The sequence below is a fragment of the Tarenaya hassleriana genome, unplaced genomic scaffold (assembly GCF_000463585.1).
Source record: "Tarenaya hassleriana unplaced genomic scaffold, ASM46358v1 Cleome36, whole genome shotgun sequence".
Lineage (NCBI taxonomy): Eukaryota > Viridiplantae > Streptophyta > Magnoliopsida > Brassicales > Cleomaceae > Tarenaya > Tarenaya hassleriana.
In genome coordinates, this window is record NW_010966665.1 from 147157 (window position 1) to 161913 (window position 14757).

Here is a 14757-nt window from a genome sequence, read left to right on the forward strand (position 1 = left end):
TCCTGCTGATGTTATATGGATGGACATTGACTACATGGATGGTTTTCGTTGTTTCACATTTGACAAGGCACGTTTTTTTTTTCTCTGTATTCTACATAATATCATTGTTAAGGTAACTCCCAACTGGATTATTCCATAGTGATGACCTCCTTCACATGCTCAAAGAAAAGCAAATATATTCTTGTGAATAAAAGCCATTGGTTCTGTGCCAACAGATAAAGAATGATAATCTTTTGGAAACTGGATTTCTCATAGTTTCCCTTGATTTCAATGTAATGAGTTTTAGGTATTTATATTATAAACGAGAAACGATTTCTCGATGCAATTTTCAGGAGCGTTTCCCAGACCCAAATGCTTTGGCAGAATATCTTCACGACAATGGTTTCAAAGCGATCTGGATGCTTGACCCTGGAATAAAACAGGAGGAGGGTTACTTTGTATACAATAGTGGAACCAAAGATGATGTTTGGATTAAACAAGCAGATGGGAGGCCCTTTAGTGGTATATGACCTCCTTCTCATGATCTTTTTGCCATGTCCCATCCAATTAATTTGGCACTTTCTTCAGGAACGCTGAAATTTTATGTGGTTTCATTAGGTGAAGTATGGCCTGGGCCTTGCGTTTTCCCCGATTATACGAACTCAAAAGTTCGCTCTTGGTGGGCAAATCACGTTAAGGAATTTATTTCAAGTGGTGTTGATGGCATATGGAACGATATGAATGAGCCGGCAATCTTTAAGGTAAATTACAAGGAGTTTTCTTACAAGTGTTGTTTTTTAAGAAGAGAATCTTGTTCTAGTTTTCCCATGGTTTTATTTGTCAATGCTCAGGTTGTGACAAAGACAATGCCTGAAACCAATATTCACAGGGGAGATGATGAGCTTGGAGGCCATCAAAACCACTCACACTATCACAATGTAAGTTCTCTCCCGCCTCATGAATCTCCTACTTTTTGTGTGTCTGATGGTGTTTGCTGTGTTTATAAAGAAGTATTGCTTTTCTTTGCATTGTTCTCTCTCAATACTCGTAAGAATTGCTAGCAGCATCCACATAGGTTCTCATGACTTGCCAACCAGTGAAATTCTATGCCAATGCTCTCTAGATACATGAGCTAGGAATAATTCTGGACATGGAATCTTCAAAGTTCATTCAAAGTTCAATATATTTGGTCCTGAATTTTTTCAGAATGGTGAATCTTTGGCCTATGGATACCTTTTTTTCTCATGTGATGGTGGTTGTACCAGAGAGTACTTCAAGCTAACGTCACCTCAATTTCTCAATGTCTAGGTGTATGGCATGCTGATGGCAAGGTCAACTTATGAAGGGATGAAATTAGCTGATGAGAATAGGCGGCCATTTGTTCTGACAAGAGCTGGATTCATTGGTAGCCAAAGATTCGCTGCAACTTGGACAGGAGATAACCTTTCAAACTGGGAGCATCTACATATGTCTATCCCCATGGTACTTCAACTGGTAAGAATTTCATTAGTTTGATGTTTCTTTATTGCCAAAAGTGTAGAATTGAGTTCTATTATCTTGTATGATAATCCATCTCGATGTGATTCTTCTTACCCTCTAAAATTTATACTTCAAACACATTAAGGGCCAAAGAATTTATACTCATGAGAATTTAGTTAAATTGATTTACGGGGAATTTTCTTCCTTTACTACCGCAGTTCAGAGGGGATTCATATTGTAGTTTGGTCTTGCTAATGCGATTTCTCTCTTTCTATTAAAGCATTATGTGGAATAAAATATGCCTTTCAACTATGAGATGATGAATTGCTTTCAGGGGCTCAGTGGTCAACCTTTATCAGGGCCGGACATCGGTGGATTTGCTGGCAACGCAACACCACGTTTATTTGGACGGTGGATGGGTGTTGGTGCTATGTTTCCATTCTGCCGTGGCCATTCTGAGGCTGGTACTGATGATCATGAGCCTTGGTCCTTTGGGGGAGAGGTAGTATTTTTTGCAACTTCTTTTTCTAATTTTTGCGGGTTTATTTTGATTTTTTTTTTATTAATATGTACTCTTTTAATTAGTGCGAGGAAGTCTGTCGTGCTGCCTTGAAGAGGCGTTACCAATTCCTACCACATTTGTACACTCTTTTCTACATGGCTCATAAAACTGGTGTTCCAGTAGCAACTCCCATATTTTTCTCTGGTAGGCTTGGGAAAAAAAATTTATTTCATGTCATGAACGTATGTAAGAATTTCTCATACGCCTTTACTTTTCTTGATATTGCATCTGTAGATCCAAAAGATCCCCAGCTAAGGACTGTTGAGAATGCCTTTCTTTTGGGTCCACTTCTCGTCTATGCAAGGTTTTCTTCTCCTCATTTAGACATGGATTAATAGGGTTTTGCGTTGTTGCTCTCCAATTTTCCAATTTGTTACTCCCCGTTTCTTGAAGGTTGCAGTTTCCATGAAATCTAATATTCCATGCGATATGTTTTCCGAAATTCGGTGTCTCAATGCTTTATACTATGAAAGTGTTTATTAAGCGTATGATGATCAGATAACCTGTTTAGTGTTTTGTTTAGAAGGCTAATGTGGCTAGAACTATTTCTAGGACATGGTGATTGATTTTAGAAGGGATCAGGCATCGAAACGTGGTCTTTAGCAGATTTACTTCAAACGTTAGTTTGATAACATCACAAGAGAAGACCATCATCTTATTCATACTTCATCTTTAAACACCTCTCTGTCATTTCTGATAGTTATTTTACTCGATAAATTCCGAGAGTTTAGTTGTTTAGTTATTCTTGTGCGTTGCTACCCGATTTGCTATATCTCTCAAACATTTATCTCATTTACCTGGCCCGGCTTGCATTCTATTCTCTGCTAGCACTTCATCTAGCCAGGGAGCTGATGAGTCACAGCATTTGTTGCCTAAAGGAACTTGGTTGAGTTTCGATTTTGAAGATTCACATCCGGTATTGGTTATTCACATCGTCTCTTCTTTCTCTTTGCAGGAAACAATTTAAATTGTAGCTTATACGCTTTTTTTGTTACTTCTTTGCTGATGTCAGGATTTACCAGCTTTATATTTACAAGGTGGATCAATTATACCATTGGGTCCTTCACATTTGCATGTTGGGGAGTCTAGACCAACCGACGACTTGACCCTTCTCGTGTCATTAGACAAAAATGGTAATTGGCATGTCCGTTATCATTTTATATGAAGGATTTTCAAAGACACTGTTGTACATGCGCACTAATACTATGGCCTTGTTCTTCGAAGGACCAGAAATATGTTTGTCTCCATTATGGTTGACTATAGCTAACTCTACAAAATCTTGTCCCTTCTTCGACGAGTACTCTAAATACACATTGAAGGATGCAGAATTGGCGTTTCTTGCTTATGGACAAACTAGATTCTTAACTCTTCGAATGTCGTGATCACATATTAGGCTGTAGAACTTGTTTTGGAATTTTTTTAGCTGTTATGCCTGTTTATCTACTCTGTGACAAGCAGAATATTGAAGAGGAATTCCCCATTGACAGGGAAAGCTAAGGGACTCCTGTTTGAAGATGATGGAGATGGATATGGATACACTGAAGGCATATATCTTCTGACACACTATATTGCCGAGCGACAGTCTTCCACTGTTACCCTAAGAGTTTCAAAAATGGAAGGAGAGTGGCAGAGGCCAAAACGCCGTCTTCATGTCCAGTTATTACTAGGTGGAGGTGCTATGGTATGTTCTTTCCCTCTAACGTCACCTCAATTTCTCAATGTCTAGGTGTATGGCATGCTGATGGCAAGGTCAACTTATGAAGGGATGAAATTAGCTGATGAGAATAGGCGGCCATTTGTTCTGACAAGAGCTGGATTCATTGGTAGCCAAAGATTCGCTGCAACTTGGACAGGAGATAACCTTTCAAACTGGGAGCATCTACATATGTCTATCCCCATGGTACTTCAACTGGTAAGAATTTCATTAGTTTGATGTTTCTTTATTGCCAAAAGTGTAGAATTGAGTTCTATTATCTTGTATGATAATCATATTGAACAGCTTGATACTTGGGGGATGGATGGAGAGGATATCCAGATCAGAATTCCTTCAGAAAGTACAGTCTCAGAGCTTGTATCCAAGAGCAAGGAGTGTTACAATCTTCGTATGGGTAAATCTCATCCTCGAAACATGTCGGTAGCATAATCATTTATTCTGCTTGCTAGCCCTTGAGATGTATTGCTGCCTTTATTTTGTTTGTTGGTCCATTAAAGTCTTCGAGTTTTGGATTCTACCCATCATGTCCTTTCTGGTTCTTCAGCTTTACGAGGCATCACCTATATTCCTTTCTTTTCGTTAAACAAGACACAACCTTCTAGTATGATGCTTAGTTCACCAGTCTCTTTCCAACCTTTGGACCAGTACATGCTGCTTCAGTACTCAGTTGAATTGGAGATGAGGATGCAGCATCAGTGAACTGCAATTTTTCTCATATATTTGATGAGATATCTATCTTTCCAAGTTTATTATGTGGTTATGAATTTCTAAACATATTCATCAGGTATCATTTGTGAAGGTATCCACCTCTGGATTATTAACTAGCTAATTTACTTGTGCATTACCTTGTTTATTGTTGAACATAGAAAATGCAAAACTTCTTCCCGAGAGGGAACAGCAGCTTGGACAAAAGGGAATGGAACTTTCAAAGGAACCAATTGAACTTCAAGCTGGTGACTGGGCTCTTAATATAGTTCCCTGGATTGGTGGAAGAATATTATCCATGAAGCATTTGCCAACAGGTATACCTATAACATGGACTGACCTGTTCTGCAGTCTCTTTCTAATTCTATATCTTTGTATGTATTATGAGCTTTCCCATTAAAGAGCTGAAAGCTGTTCTGATCCATCTTGTGTTTTTATGATCTAAACTAATATTTTGGTAGAGCATGATGTTTTATGTAAATATCTAAATAACCTAAGAATCACCTCATACTTCAGTGTTGAACGTGTTATATATAGGTTGACTCATAAGGCTCCACTGAATCTAGGATATTGGTTTATTCGGTATTGCAGGAGTGCAATGGCTTCACAGCAGGATAGATATCAATGGTTATGAAGAGTACAGCAATCCTGAGTACCGATCAGCTGGATGTACCGAGGAATATAATGTCATTGAGTGAGTTTGCTACGACACTCTCTTACGTGCACATTCATTAGTATACATAATGAAATCCACATTAAAAAAAATTGAAAGCTTTAGAATAATAGAACTAGCAAGATGACAGAATAAAACATAGTGAAATTCTTGAACTTAAGGTTATGAGCAATGTAGGGATTGGTCCACCCACTTGGAGATACCAAGAATGTATAAATTTTACCATTGAATTTAGTTTTCGATCCTCAAGTATAATCCGTAAATATCAAATATAACTTGCAGCAAAAATTGAACTGAAACTGGCTAGGAATATATCCCCCCTGTGTTTTCTTCCTCACTAGAGAATTTAAACCCTTAGTGCTGATGTCAATCTTTAATCTTCTGTAGGAGAGATCTGGAACATGCAGGAGAGGAAGAATCTATTATTTTAGAAGGTGATATAGGTGGTGGAATCATTCTTCGACGTAAAATTACTATACCTAAAGACAATCCCAATGTTTTCCAAATTGCCTCAAGCATTGAAGCCCGTAACGTTGGTGCTGGTTCAGGTGGATTCTCAAGGTTTGCCCTCTTTCTTCTCTACCTCTTTTCGCTGTTACTTTGATGCTTTGCCAGAATTTAAAAGGAATCAAAACAATTGCCATACATAAGTGCCAAGATAATTTGTTTGGAGCTTTCTTTCTACCATGGTGATTGTATCAGTGGCTAGCCACAAAATCTATCTAGGCCATACATAACCGTGGCAGAGACGGAAAAAAAACTGAAAAAATTATATTATAGTAACAGAAAAAGTGGAAAAAAAATCAAATTTCTGTTAGGAAAGTGACCAAATTATTGCAGCATCAAATGACGATTTGAATATAGGAGACTACTTACAAGAAAATGATGGCTAGCCAAAAATGATGATTTTTCTGCATTAACTTTTGCAGGCTGGTATGCTTAAGAGTACATCCGACTTTCACTCTTTTGCACCCCACCGAGACTTTTATCTCGTTCACCTCAGTTGATGGTTCAAAGCATGAAGTTTGGCCAGAATCCGGGGAGCAATTCTTTGAAGGGAACAACCTGCCAAAAGGTCAGTACTTTGACTACTCTTCTATAGTTCGTACAATTCTTAATATCATGCGAAAAGCTGAAATTAGCTAGGAAAGAAATGTGAGAGACACTTCAGCGTATTGTTGTATAGGAGAATCTACAAAACCCTAAAGGAGTGAAGGTTTAGCCTCAATCCTGTGATCCTTCACTTCCTGTAGGAAATACGAGATCTCAACTGCACATGTGTTCCAGCCGAAACTCGCATTGATCATCACTGAATCGTGTGATCATCAGCTGACACTGTTGAGATAATTTGTGTTGAATTCATAATCCCCCCAGACATCAGATGACTACATTAGGAATGTTTCGTTGCAAATTGGGCAGCTTTTGGGATGTATAGAGGAATGAAATATGTGATATGGACAATTGTGTTGGAATCTATCCCGAGAAATATGATAGATTTGAGAATAGATGCATTAGTAGACTTAATCCTTCTGCATTGACGTGCTTCATGGGTATAAAACTCCATTTGCCAAGAACTTCAACGTACTATAATTTTCATTGACAAAGAGTTCAGGATTTTTCCATAAACTGGCCTGGTATTTGAACTGAACTAGTATAGCAAGAAATTCACTGTCCTTTTGACAGAAGATCGTATCTGCATGCTTGGATTTCCATATCAAATAAAGTTTTCCTTGACAAAGAAGCGTTCACGGTTTCCATTAACTGGTCGTGTGTATGAACTGGCTAATATAGCGAGAAATTTGCTACCCTTTTGACAGAAGATCATATCTGATATCAGCATGCTTTGATTTCCATATCTGTAAGAACCGAATTGTTCTTGACAAAAAGTTCAGAGTTTCCATTAACTTGCCTTGTGTATGAACTGAACTAGTATAGCAAGAACTCCGCTACCCTTTTGACAGAATATCATATTTGCGTTCTTGGATTGCGAAAAGACTCACCAGCCGAGTTCAAGGTGTCCTATAGACTTCATTTGATGGGAAAAAAAATCCTTTTTGTTTCAGGTGAATGGAGGCTTGTAAATAAGTGCCTTAATCTGCAGCTGATAAACCGGTTCGATGAGAAACAGGTCTTCAAATGTCTGATCCATTGGGACTGTGGAACTGTGAACTTGGAGCTCTGGTCTGAAGAGAGACCTGTCTCAAAGGAATCGCCGTTGGTAATCAACCATGAGTACGAGGTCATAAGCTTCATATAAACAGTGTTCAAACGCATAACGCAGGCAGAATATTGCATATGAAGACATTCGTCTCCTGTGCTCTATGGCTTCACCATTCTCACGAATATAATTAAAGTTACATGCATAATTACAATGCGTAACAAAATAAAGTTATACATATGAAAATGAAATACAAACAACCTTTACCAAAAAAAACTAAATAAATAAATGGTCAGTTTATGTTCTGACCTGTCTTTTCTGTTCATGCTCTGTTGTGCATTTTCATGTGAGACCGGTCTGGTCCTTTGTGGGCTTATAATATGTGTTGGAGACAAATCTCTACTGTTGTATAACGTTTTTTTTTATAACGGAAATACTATCATTCGGGCGCGCTCATTAGATAAATTTCTGGTATGGAACCAACTTTTGTATATGAATCTTGTATATCTAGAAATTACGTCTCTCGCCACCAGGTGAAATCAAATATCTTTGAACTACATTGTTCTCTCAAATTAACCACTAGACTACCTCTTGGTAGATTGTTATATAATGTTAATAGTTTAAGCTAACTTTTTGGGTTACCATAATGTTTATAGATTTGTGGTTGCATTAAAACCCAAATATTTGGTGGAAAGCCATCTGTTTCGTAATTAAGTGATACAAATTCACTATATATTTTGTTTCACAAGAATTTTCATTGTAATTTTATAGGCTGGTGATGAATGAGTGTAAGAAAAAAAAACTACAACTATTCAAGCCCTTTTTTTCAAAAAAAAAAACTAAAAAATAATTATCTCTATTATCTAAAATCACCCAAAAGATAAGAAAAAAAACAATAGCATTACAAAAAAAAACTTCAAAGACAAACTTTAGGCTTAATGAGTGAAAATTAAATGGGTTGATTTTTTTTTTTTTTTAAATCCAAAACCAAATTTTGGTTGCAAAGCAATGCAAGAAGCGAGGGACGAAAGTAAGCCAGACAAATGGGTAGTGACGTTCAATTTTGTTATCGACTTCTTCGCCCACTAACCCCTCTTTATCTATTCATCTTCTTCTGCTTCTTCTCCATTGATCAATCTGCCATCTCTCTCTCAACATACTTTTTCACTGTTTTTTTTGTAAAGGTTGAGAGAATACATACATACCCTTTTACTTTCTTCCTCCGCCGATTTCTGGGTTCTGGGTTCTGGGTTTTTCTACTTCGCTGGAAAATTCTAAAGCTTTCGTCTTTGATTGAGCTTTCATTAGCTGTTGATTGTGAACCATTCACGTGTATTGTAATTGTTTGGAACTCGGTTTCTTTTTAACCTTAATTCTTTGCAGCTGGGTTTCTCTTAGAATAGTGAAATTTGTGTTCCTTCTTTGTGGTCTTTCAGTGGGTAATTGATTCTGTGGTCTGTGATGGGTTCTTTGATTTTTACTCTCTGATCTCTCCTTGCAGAGGCATTGGGTGGAAGTTGTGAGAAATTGTTACTGAATCATTCTTTGGAGCGGTATAATTTGAGAACTGCGTAAAATGGTTGTATTTGGGAGTGTTTCTGCGACAAATGTTGCGTGCCAAAACAGGTTGGTTGAGGGGCTAACATCTGGTGCTTGTGAGCTAATGGGGCATAGTTTTAGATTTCCTTCTTCTCAAGCCCTCAAGATAAGAACAAGGAGAAGTGCTGGTCGTTTGCAGGTTTCTGATATTTCCTTGAATTCTTAACAAACTGAACAAAGTATTGTTATTATGGTTGAAGAGGATTTTCTTGTGGGGTCTTTGCATAGGTAGTTTGTGTTGATTATCCAAGACCAGAGCTTGAGAACACTGTAAATTTCTTGGAAGCAGCAACCTTATCTTCATCTTTTCGTAGTGCTCCTCGGCCTGAAAAACCTTTGAAAGTTGTCATTGCTGGTGCAGGTGGATGAATTTTAACTTCTCCCTCAGCGGTTTATGTTCTTGATTGTTTATGTTGAAGCTTACCTCTGGCATAATTGCAGGATTGGCGGGATTGTCTACTGCAAAGTACTTGGCTGATGCAGGCCACAAACCTTTGTTGCTTGAAGCAAGAGATGTTCTTGGTGGGAAGGTAACTGTACTGGTTTTTCCGTGCATATACTACGTTAACAGTTCTAAATATTCAGTATCTGCAAACAAATGAACCTGCCACACATTGGAGGTGCATAAGTTGACAGTTGTATTGTTTTGCTTTTAATGCCTATTTTTGCATGCCATTTGTGTTATGAGTAGTATGTAAAGTGGAAAATTGTGTGGATTTAATTGTCCATGGTGTTTGCCTACACGGTTACCATGATATGTTCAAGCACATGTGAAACAACAGATAGGAGTTCACTGCAAAATAGGAAGACAACTGTAATATTTCTTGTGTTGTATTGACAATGTATCAAAATATCCTGTATGTGGTTGTTTGTTCGGTTAAATTTTTTAAAGGTCCTTTGATCAATGATGAATTCTACTTGTTACTCTTTGGGTCATTACCTTGGGCAAACTGATCAAACAGTGAAAACTAAGGCATGAGAGAAGGAAACGAGAGGTTCTTTGGGTCAAATTACACAAAGAAGTGAACAACTGTTCTATCGTTCTCCTCCCGTGATAATGTTTTTCACAGATTGAAACTTAAAAAGTGTTGTCTATATTCATTGTCGGCGCCCATGCTTTTCAACACTATATACAGGAGGAAGCAAATCTTTTGTTTCATTTCAAGCAAGTTGTATTGTTTTTTGTTCTAGAAAATCTGCTGACAGTGTTAAGTTTGTCTTCCTCCAGGTAGCTGCATGGCAAGATGAAGATGGAGACTGGTATGAGACAGGATTACATATATTCTGTAAGTACAAATGCACATCCTTTCTGCCGCTTCCACATCGTAAAGAGAGCCATAAAAATTTAGAGCAATGTACTCTAATAGTAATAAATGTTCCTGAATTTTTTGTTCCTATTGGCTTCCCCACCTCTCCCCATCATATCTAGAGTCAAAATATGAAATAAATCTTATGATTAACTGGCTAACCAAAGTTATATTTTAGTTCATTTCTTTTCCGTTTTATTTTTTTCTTTTCTCATGTGAAATCCATTGCTTGGGCTTGACTCTCTATACATTTTTGTTGGAAGTTGGTGCCTATCCAAATGTGCAGAACTTGTTTGGAGAACTCGGAATCAATGATCGGTTACAGTGGAAGGAGCATTCCATGATATTTGCTATGCCAAATAAACCCGGAGAATTTAGTAGATTTGATTTCCCTGAAGTCCTACCAGCACCCTTAAACGGTGAGAAGATAAACCGACATTAAGATTATTTAAGTCATCTATTTATGTATAAGCAGAAATCAAACTATCAAGTAAGATAAAATAGGAAGGTAACCTTGAGTTAGTGACCAAAAGAGTTGTTGCTGTGATATTTAATTTTTTAGGTATATGGGCCATTTTAAGAAACAATGAAATGTTAACGTGGCCGGAGAAAGTGAAGTTTGCTATTGGACTTCTACCGGCTATGGTTGGTGGGCAGGCTTATGTTGAGGCTCAAGATGGTCTATCAGTTAAAGAATGGATGGAAAAACAGGTAAACAGACTATTTGATTTCATAATTCCTGCAAAGCTAATGCCAATGGTGTCAATGATTGTATCTTGTATCGAAATTGGTTTTGCTGAAACGTATCACACATTCCAACTCTTTCTAGAATGATATAATTTGCTCATCAGATTATTATGGTTTAGTGTTTCATCATGCTGCTCTTTGCTGGTTTCGATTTGTTTGTTTTGTATTCTTCCCTGTCATTAGCTGTCTACTTCAACTATGACCATCTTGTTGTTATAGTTAGCTTCTTTTTTTGTTCAAGTTCATGTGGTTGCTTTTAGCATTTTTTCACATGCATGTGCTTGTATGTCTCCGCCAAATAAAGAAATCTTAATCAATTTCCTTTATCCTTTTCTTTGTTTTCCTGGTCATATATATTCTTCCAGGGCGTACCCGAGCGTGTGACTGATGAAGTATTCATTGCAATGTCAAAGGCATTAAACTTTATAAATCCCGAAGAACTATCAATGCAATGCATATTGATAGCCTTGAACAGGTTTCTTCAAGTATGACAACCCTTCTTCTCATAATTGTTTTCTTCTTTTCTTCCTTTATCATACCCAAACTTATTTGTAGAATGTTTTAAGAAGATTATCCACAAAATTCCCAGAAAAGTTCTACATTATGCCAAAACTTTACGTTGGAAATGTTATATTATGCTTATGCAAATCGTAATGACAGGAAAAACACGGTTCCAAGATGGCATTTTTGGATGGTAACCCCCCGGAGAGGCTCTGCATGCCCATTGTGGATCACATTCGGTCATTAGGTGGGGAAGTACGACTAAATTCTAGAATAAAGAAAATCGAGCTCAATAAAGACAGGACAGTTAAGAGTTTTGTACTCAGTGATGGAGCCAATATCGAAGGTGACGCCTACGTGTTTGCAACTCCAGGTCCTACTTCTATGCCCTTTTTATGGATTTGCATTTCATCTGGACTTTCATTTCCCATTTTCTCTAATTTGCTCTCGACGTTTTCTTATAGTTGATATCCTGAAGCTCCTTTTGCCGGATACCTGGAAAGAATTATCATACTTCAGGGGGTTGGAGAAGTTAGTTGGAGTTCCGGTTATTAATGTTCATATATGGTTAGTGAGATCTATAATATCCTGGTTATTTTCATTGTTTGCTTGCAATAACCAGAGCTTCAAAGTGCTGTTTCAAATGGCATTGGACAGGTTTGACAGAAAACTGAAGAACACATATGATCACCTACTTTTTAGCAGGTCGGTTTCCTATTTGATGCCGCTTTTACTGCATTTTTGCATTCACATCTATTTTTCCTATACCATTTCTGAGGTTAGAATCTTTTGTCCCAAATCGTGCCCAAAATTTTCTTCAACGTATCTAATCTGAACCACAAAAGGAATCTATAGAAAAAAGCTATACGTAATTCGTTTTTTTTTTGTTTCTTGAACAACATGAAGTTCATCCTTGGTGACACTTTTCCATCTGTTCTAAGCGCTCTTCTTTGTTTGTTGTTGTTGTTTTTTTTTTTTTTTTTTTTTTGCAGAAGTGCCCTCTTGAGTGTATACGCTGATATGTCGTTAGCTTGTAAGGTAAAGTGGCTTCTCCTTGTCTGGTTTTGAACTGTAACTTTCATGGGTTCTGCAGAAGTTTTGGTGCATTGAATTCGGTTTACTCCTTACCTTAAACCCTCTTGGCTTATCTTCGGTCTGAATTTGATGTAGCAATAGTCTAAATCGCCGATTTGTATTCTGTTACGTATGGGAATTTTTATTTGATTTTTTTTTTCGGGTGTAGAAAAGTTGAAAGCATAGTCTTCTTGAAAGAGCTCCATGCTACTACGTATAGAAAAACCTTACAAGGCTTTGTGTTTTTTGTGTTCTGTTTTTTCTGATTTCGTGTAGGAATATTACGATCCCAACCGGTCGATGCTGGAATTGGTTTTTGCTCCGGCGGCAGAATGGATCTCGCGCAGCGACTCTGATATCATTGAAGCAACGATGAAGGAACTCGAAAGGCTCTTCCCTGATGAGATTACAGCTGACCAGAGCAAAGCCAAAATCTTGAAATACAAAGTCGTTAAAACTCCGAGGTTAGCACCATTTCTTTAACTTTAAAACGAAAATATTGGACACGAAATCTGATACCTTCGGGCTTTGACCGAGAAGGCCCTCGTATGGGTGGCCAGGGCTTTTAGCCCGAGGAAGGTTCCGAGGGTTTAGTTAGATATGGCATTTTTCCTACTTTTTTTATGGTAAAAAAGCCAGAATTTTGTTTATTCGACCCAACCTAACCCGACCCATGGATCGGGTACCCGACTATTACATAAGATCGGGTGTTGTTACTAGGGAGACCCGAAAATCAGTTCGGGTTTTTGGTATACTTGCGTGCGAGATTGGGTATCAGGTACCCAAAACAGTAAATTGATGTTTTTACCCTAGGTTTTAAAGAAATTATGTAAAAAAAACTAGGGTTTTGGATGAAATTATTTTAGTTTGGATTTGGGAAACCCGAAAGCTTGAAGATTTGTATTTGAATCTCGGGTTCGATACCCGGCCAGAACGAGTCCAAGATCGGGTAATATCTCAATGAGACCCGAGATGTTTGGGTGTGGTTCGAGTAACCCAAAAATCTCGGGTAACCGACTTGTGCCCATCTCTAAAGGGAAAGATTCGCAGACTCTTTAAGTGGTAGAAAACTATCAGAATCTTTTACCGAAATATCAATTCCATCCCCGATGAGAAGAAACAGTTACAGACCCGTTTTTTTTTTGTTCTCATGTGAACAGAATCTTGATTCTTGACCGATAATGGTATTCATTCATGCATCAGGTCCGTGTACAAGACAGTACCGAACTGCGAACCTTGTAGGCCTTTACAAAGATCTCCTATACAAGGATTCTACTTGGCCGGAGACTACACTAAACAGAAGTACTTGGCGTCAATGGAAGGTGCCGTCCTCTCTGGGAAGTTCTGTGCTCAGTCTATAGTTCAGGTACGCTTCTGAAAACCCTAACCCCCGTTTCTTGATATTTAAAGCTTTGCTCTAAAAACCCGAAAAACAAATCTACTACTAGTGGTCTGAAAATTAGATTCAGTTTGGTCGTTAGGACACCAGTTCCAGACAGTTCGGAACCTAAACTGGTTATGATCACTGTTAAATCGGCTTGAAAACCATTATGCTTACGAAACCCGATCCGTTTTCTTGATATTAACAAAGCTTACACTCTGAAACTCGAAAACAATCTAGTGATTAGATCAAACGGACTGATTGGTCTGAAAATTAGATTCAGTTTGGTCATTAGGACACACCAGTTCCGAACAGTTTGGAACCAAAACTGGATATGATCTGTGAACTAATTTAACCGGAACTGAGAAACTGATTTGTTCAGCTTATATCAACTCGTCCATAATCATTAGAGTCCTGGTTTTGTGGGTATTGATATTTCATCAGGATTGCGAGCTTTTGGCTGCTTCCGGGCCAAGGAAGTTGACAGAGGCAACTGTTTTGTGAAGTCCTTTTTACTGCTTGTTGAAGAATCTGATCAAACTTGTGTGTAGATCTCTTGCAAAGGAAATGTATGTATCCATTTTTCCTTGTTCTATAAAATAATAACATATCATATCACATACACATACATGTTACACATATACGCACATATATACATGTGTGTATCTACATCTGTATAAGCATGTGCATAAACGTGTATGGATGTGTATATGTATACATGCATTTTTTCTGTGTTCTTTTATGATGAGATTTTTTGTTGGTGCAACGCTATTTCAATTTACCGATCAATTCTATTACAAGGTTCCGTTAACAATGGTAACAAATCTGACAGTTTTGAATAATTCTTGTAGTTCCATAAAGTTTGCATAATTTCTTAC

The 14757-nt window shown here is 37.7% G+C and overlaps 2 protein-coding genes across 5 annotated transcripts in view; both read left to right on the top strand.

The window, feature by feature from the left end:
- Window positions 1-7593, top strand: part of LOC104822230 (alpha-glucosidase 2) — a 10562-nt gene extending 2969 nt beyond the window's left edge. For 2 of the 3 annotated variants that reach the window (XM_010553369.2, XM_010553372.1), the window contains exons 8-24: window positions 1-67; window positions 333-501; window positions 598-740; window positions 831-917; window positions 1288-1473; window positions 1793-1960; window positions 2044-2164; window positions 2255-2324; window positions 2849-2936; window positions 3033-3153; window positions 3508-3701; window positions 4020-4128; window positions 4601-4756; window positions 5031-5133; window positions 5500-5673; window positions 6042-6187; window positions 7176-7593. In XM_010553369.2, coding sequence (XP_010551671.1) covers window positions 1-67; window positions 333-501; window positions 598-740; window positions 831-917; window positions 1288-1473; window positions 1793-1960; window positions 2044-2164; window positions 2255-2324; window positions 2849-2936; window positions 3033-3153; window positions 3508-3701; window positions 4020-4128; window positions 4601-4756; window positions 5031-5133; window positions 5500-5673; window positions 6042-6187; window positions 7176-7369 — 2296 coding nt within the window. In that variant the 3' untranslated portion in view covers window positions 7370-7593. The remainder of the gene's footprint in view (window positions 68-332; window positions 502-597; window positions 741-830; window positions 918-1287; window positions 1474-1792; window positions 1961-2043; window positions 2165-2254; window positions 2325-2848; window positions 2937-3032; window positions 3154-3507; window positions 3702-4019; window positions 4129-4600; window positions 4757-5030; window positions 5134-5499; window positions 5674-6041; window positions 6188-7175) is intronic. The other variant, XM_010553370.2, reaches the window with a different exon arrangement.
- Window positions 7594-8323: 730 nt separating this feature from the next.
- LOC104822231 (15-cis-phytoene desaturase, chloroplastic/chromoplastic) lies at window positions 8324-14650 on the top strand. Of its 2 annotated transcripts, none has more exons than XM_010553375.1 (15): window positions 8324-8607; window positions 8772-9008; window positions 9098-9230; window positions 9311-9399; window positions 10098-10155; window positions 10440-10595; window positions 10739-10887; window positions 11289-11408; window positions 11584-11797; window positions 11889-11991; window positions 12082-12129; window positions 12417-12462; window positions 12775-12962; window positions 13702-13864; window positions 14324-14650. In XM_010553375.1, the coding sequence occupies exons 2-15, from the start codon at window positions 8847-8849 to the stop codon at window positions 14381-14383; spliced, it is 1689 nt and encodes a 562-aa protein (XP_010551677.1). In that variant the 5' UTR covers window positions 8324-8607; window positions 8772-8846; the 3' UTR covers window positions 14384-14650. The 2 variants fall into 2 exon arrangements, with proteins under 2 accessions (XP_010551677.1, XP_010551676.1); XM_010553374.1 differs by having other exon boundaries at window positions 8324-8454.
- Window positions 14651-14757: the final 107 nt, after the last annotated feature.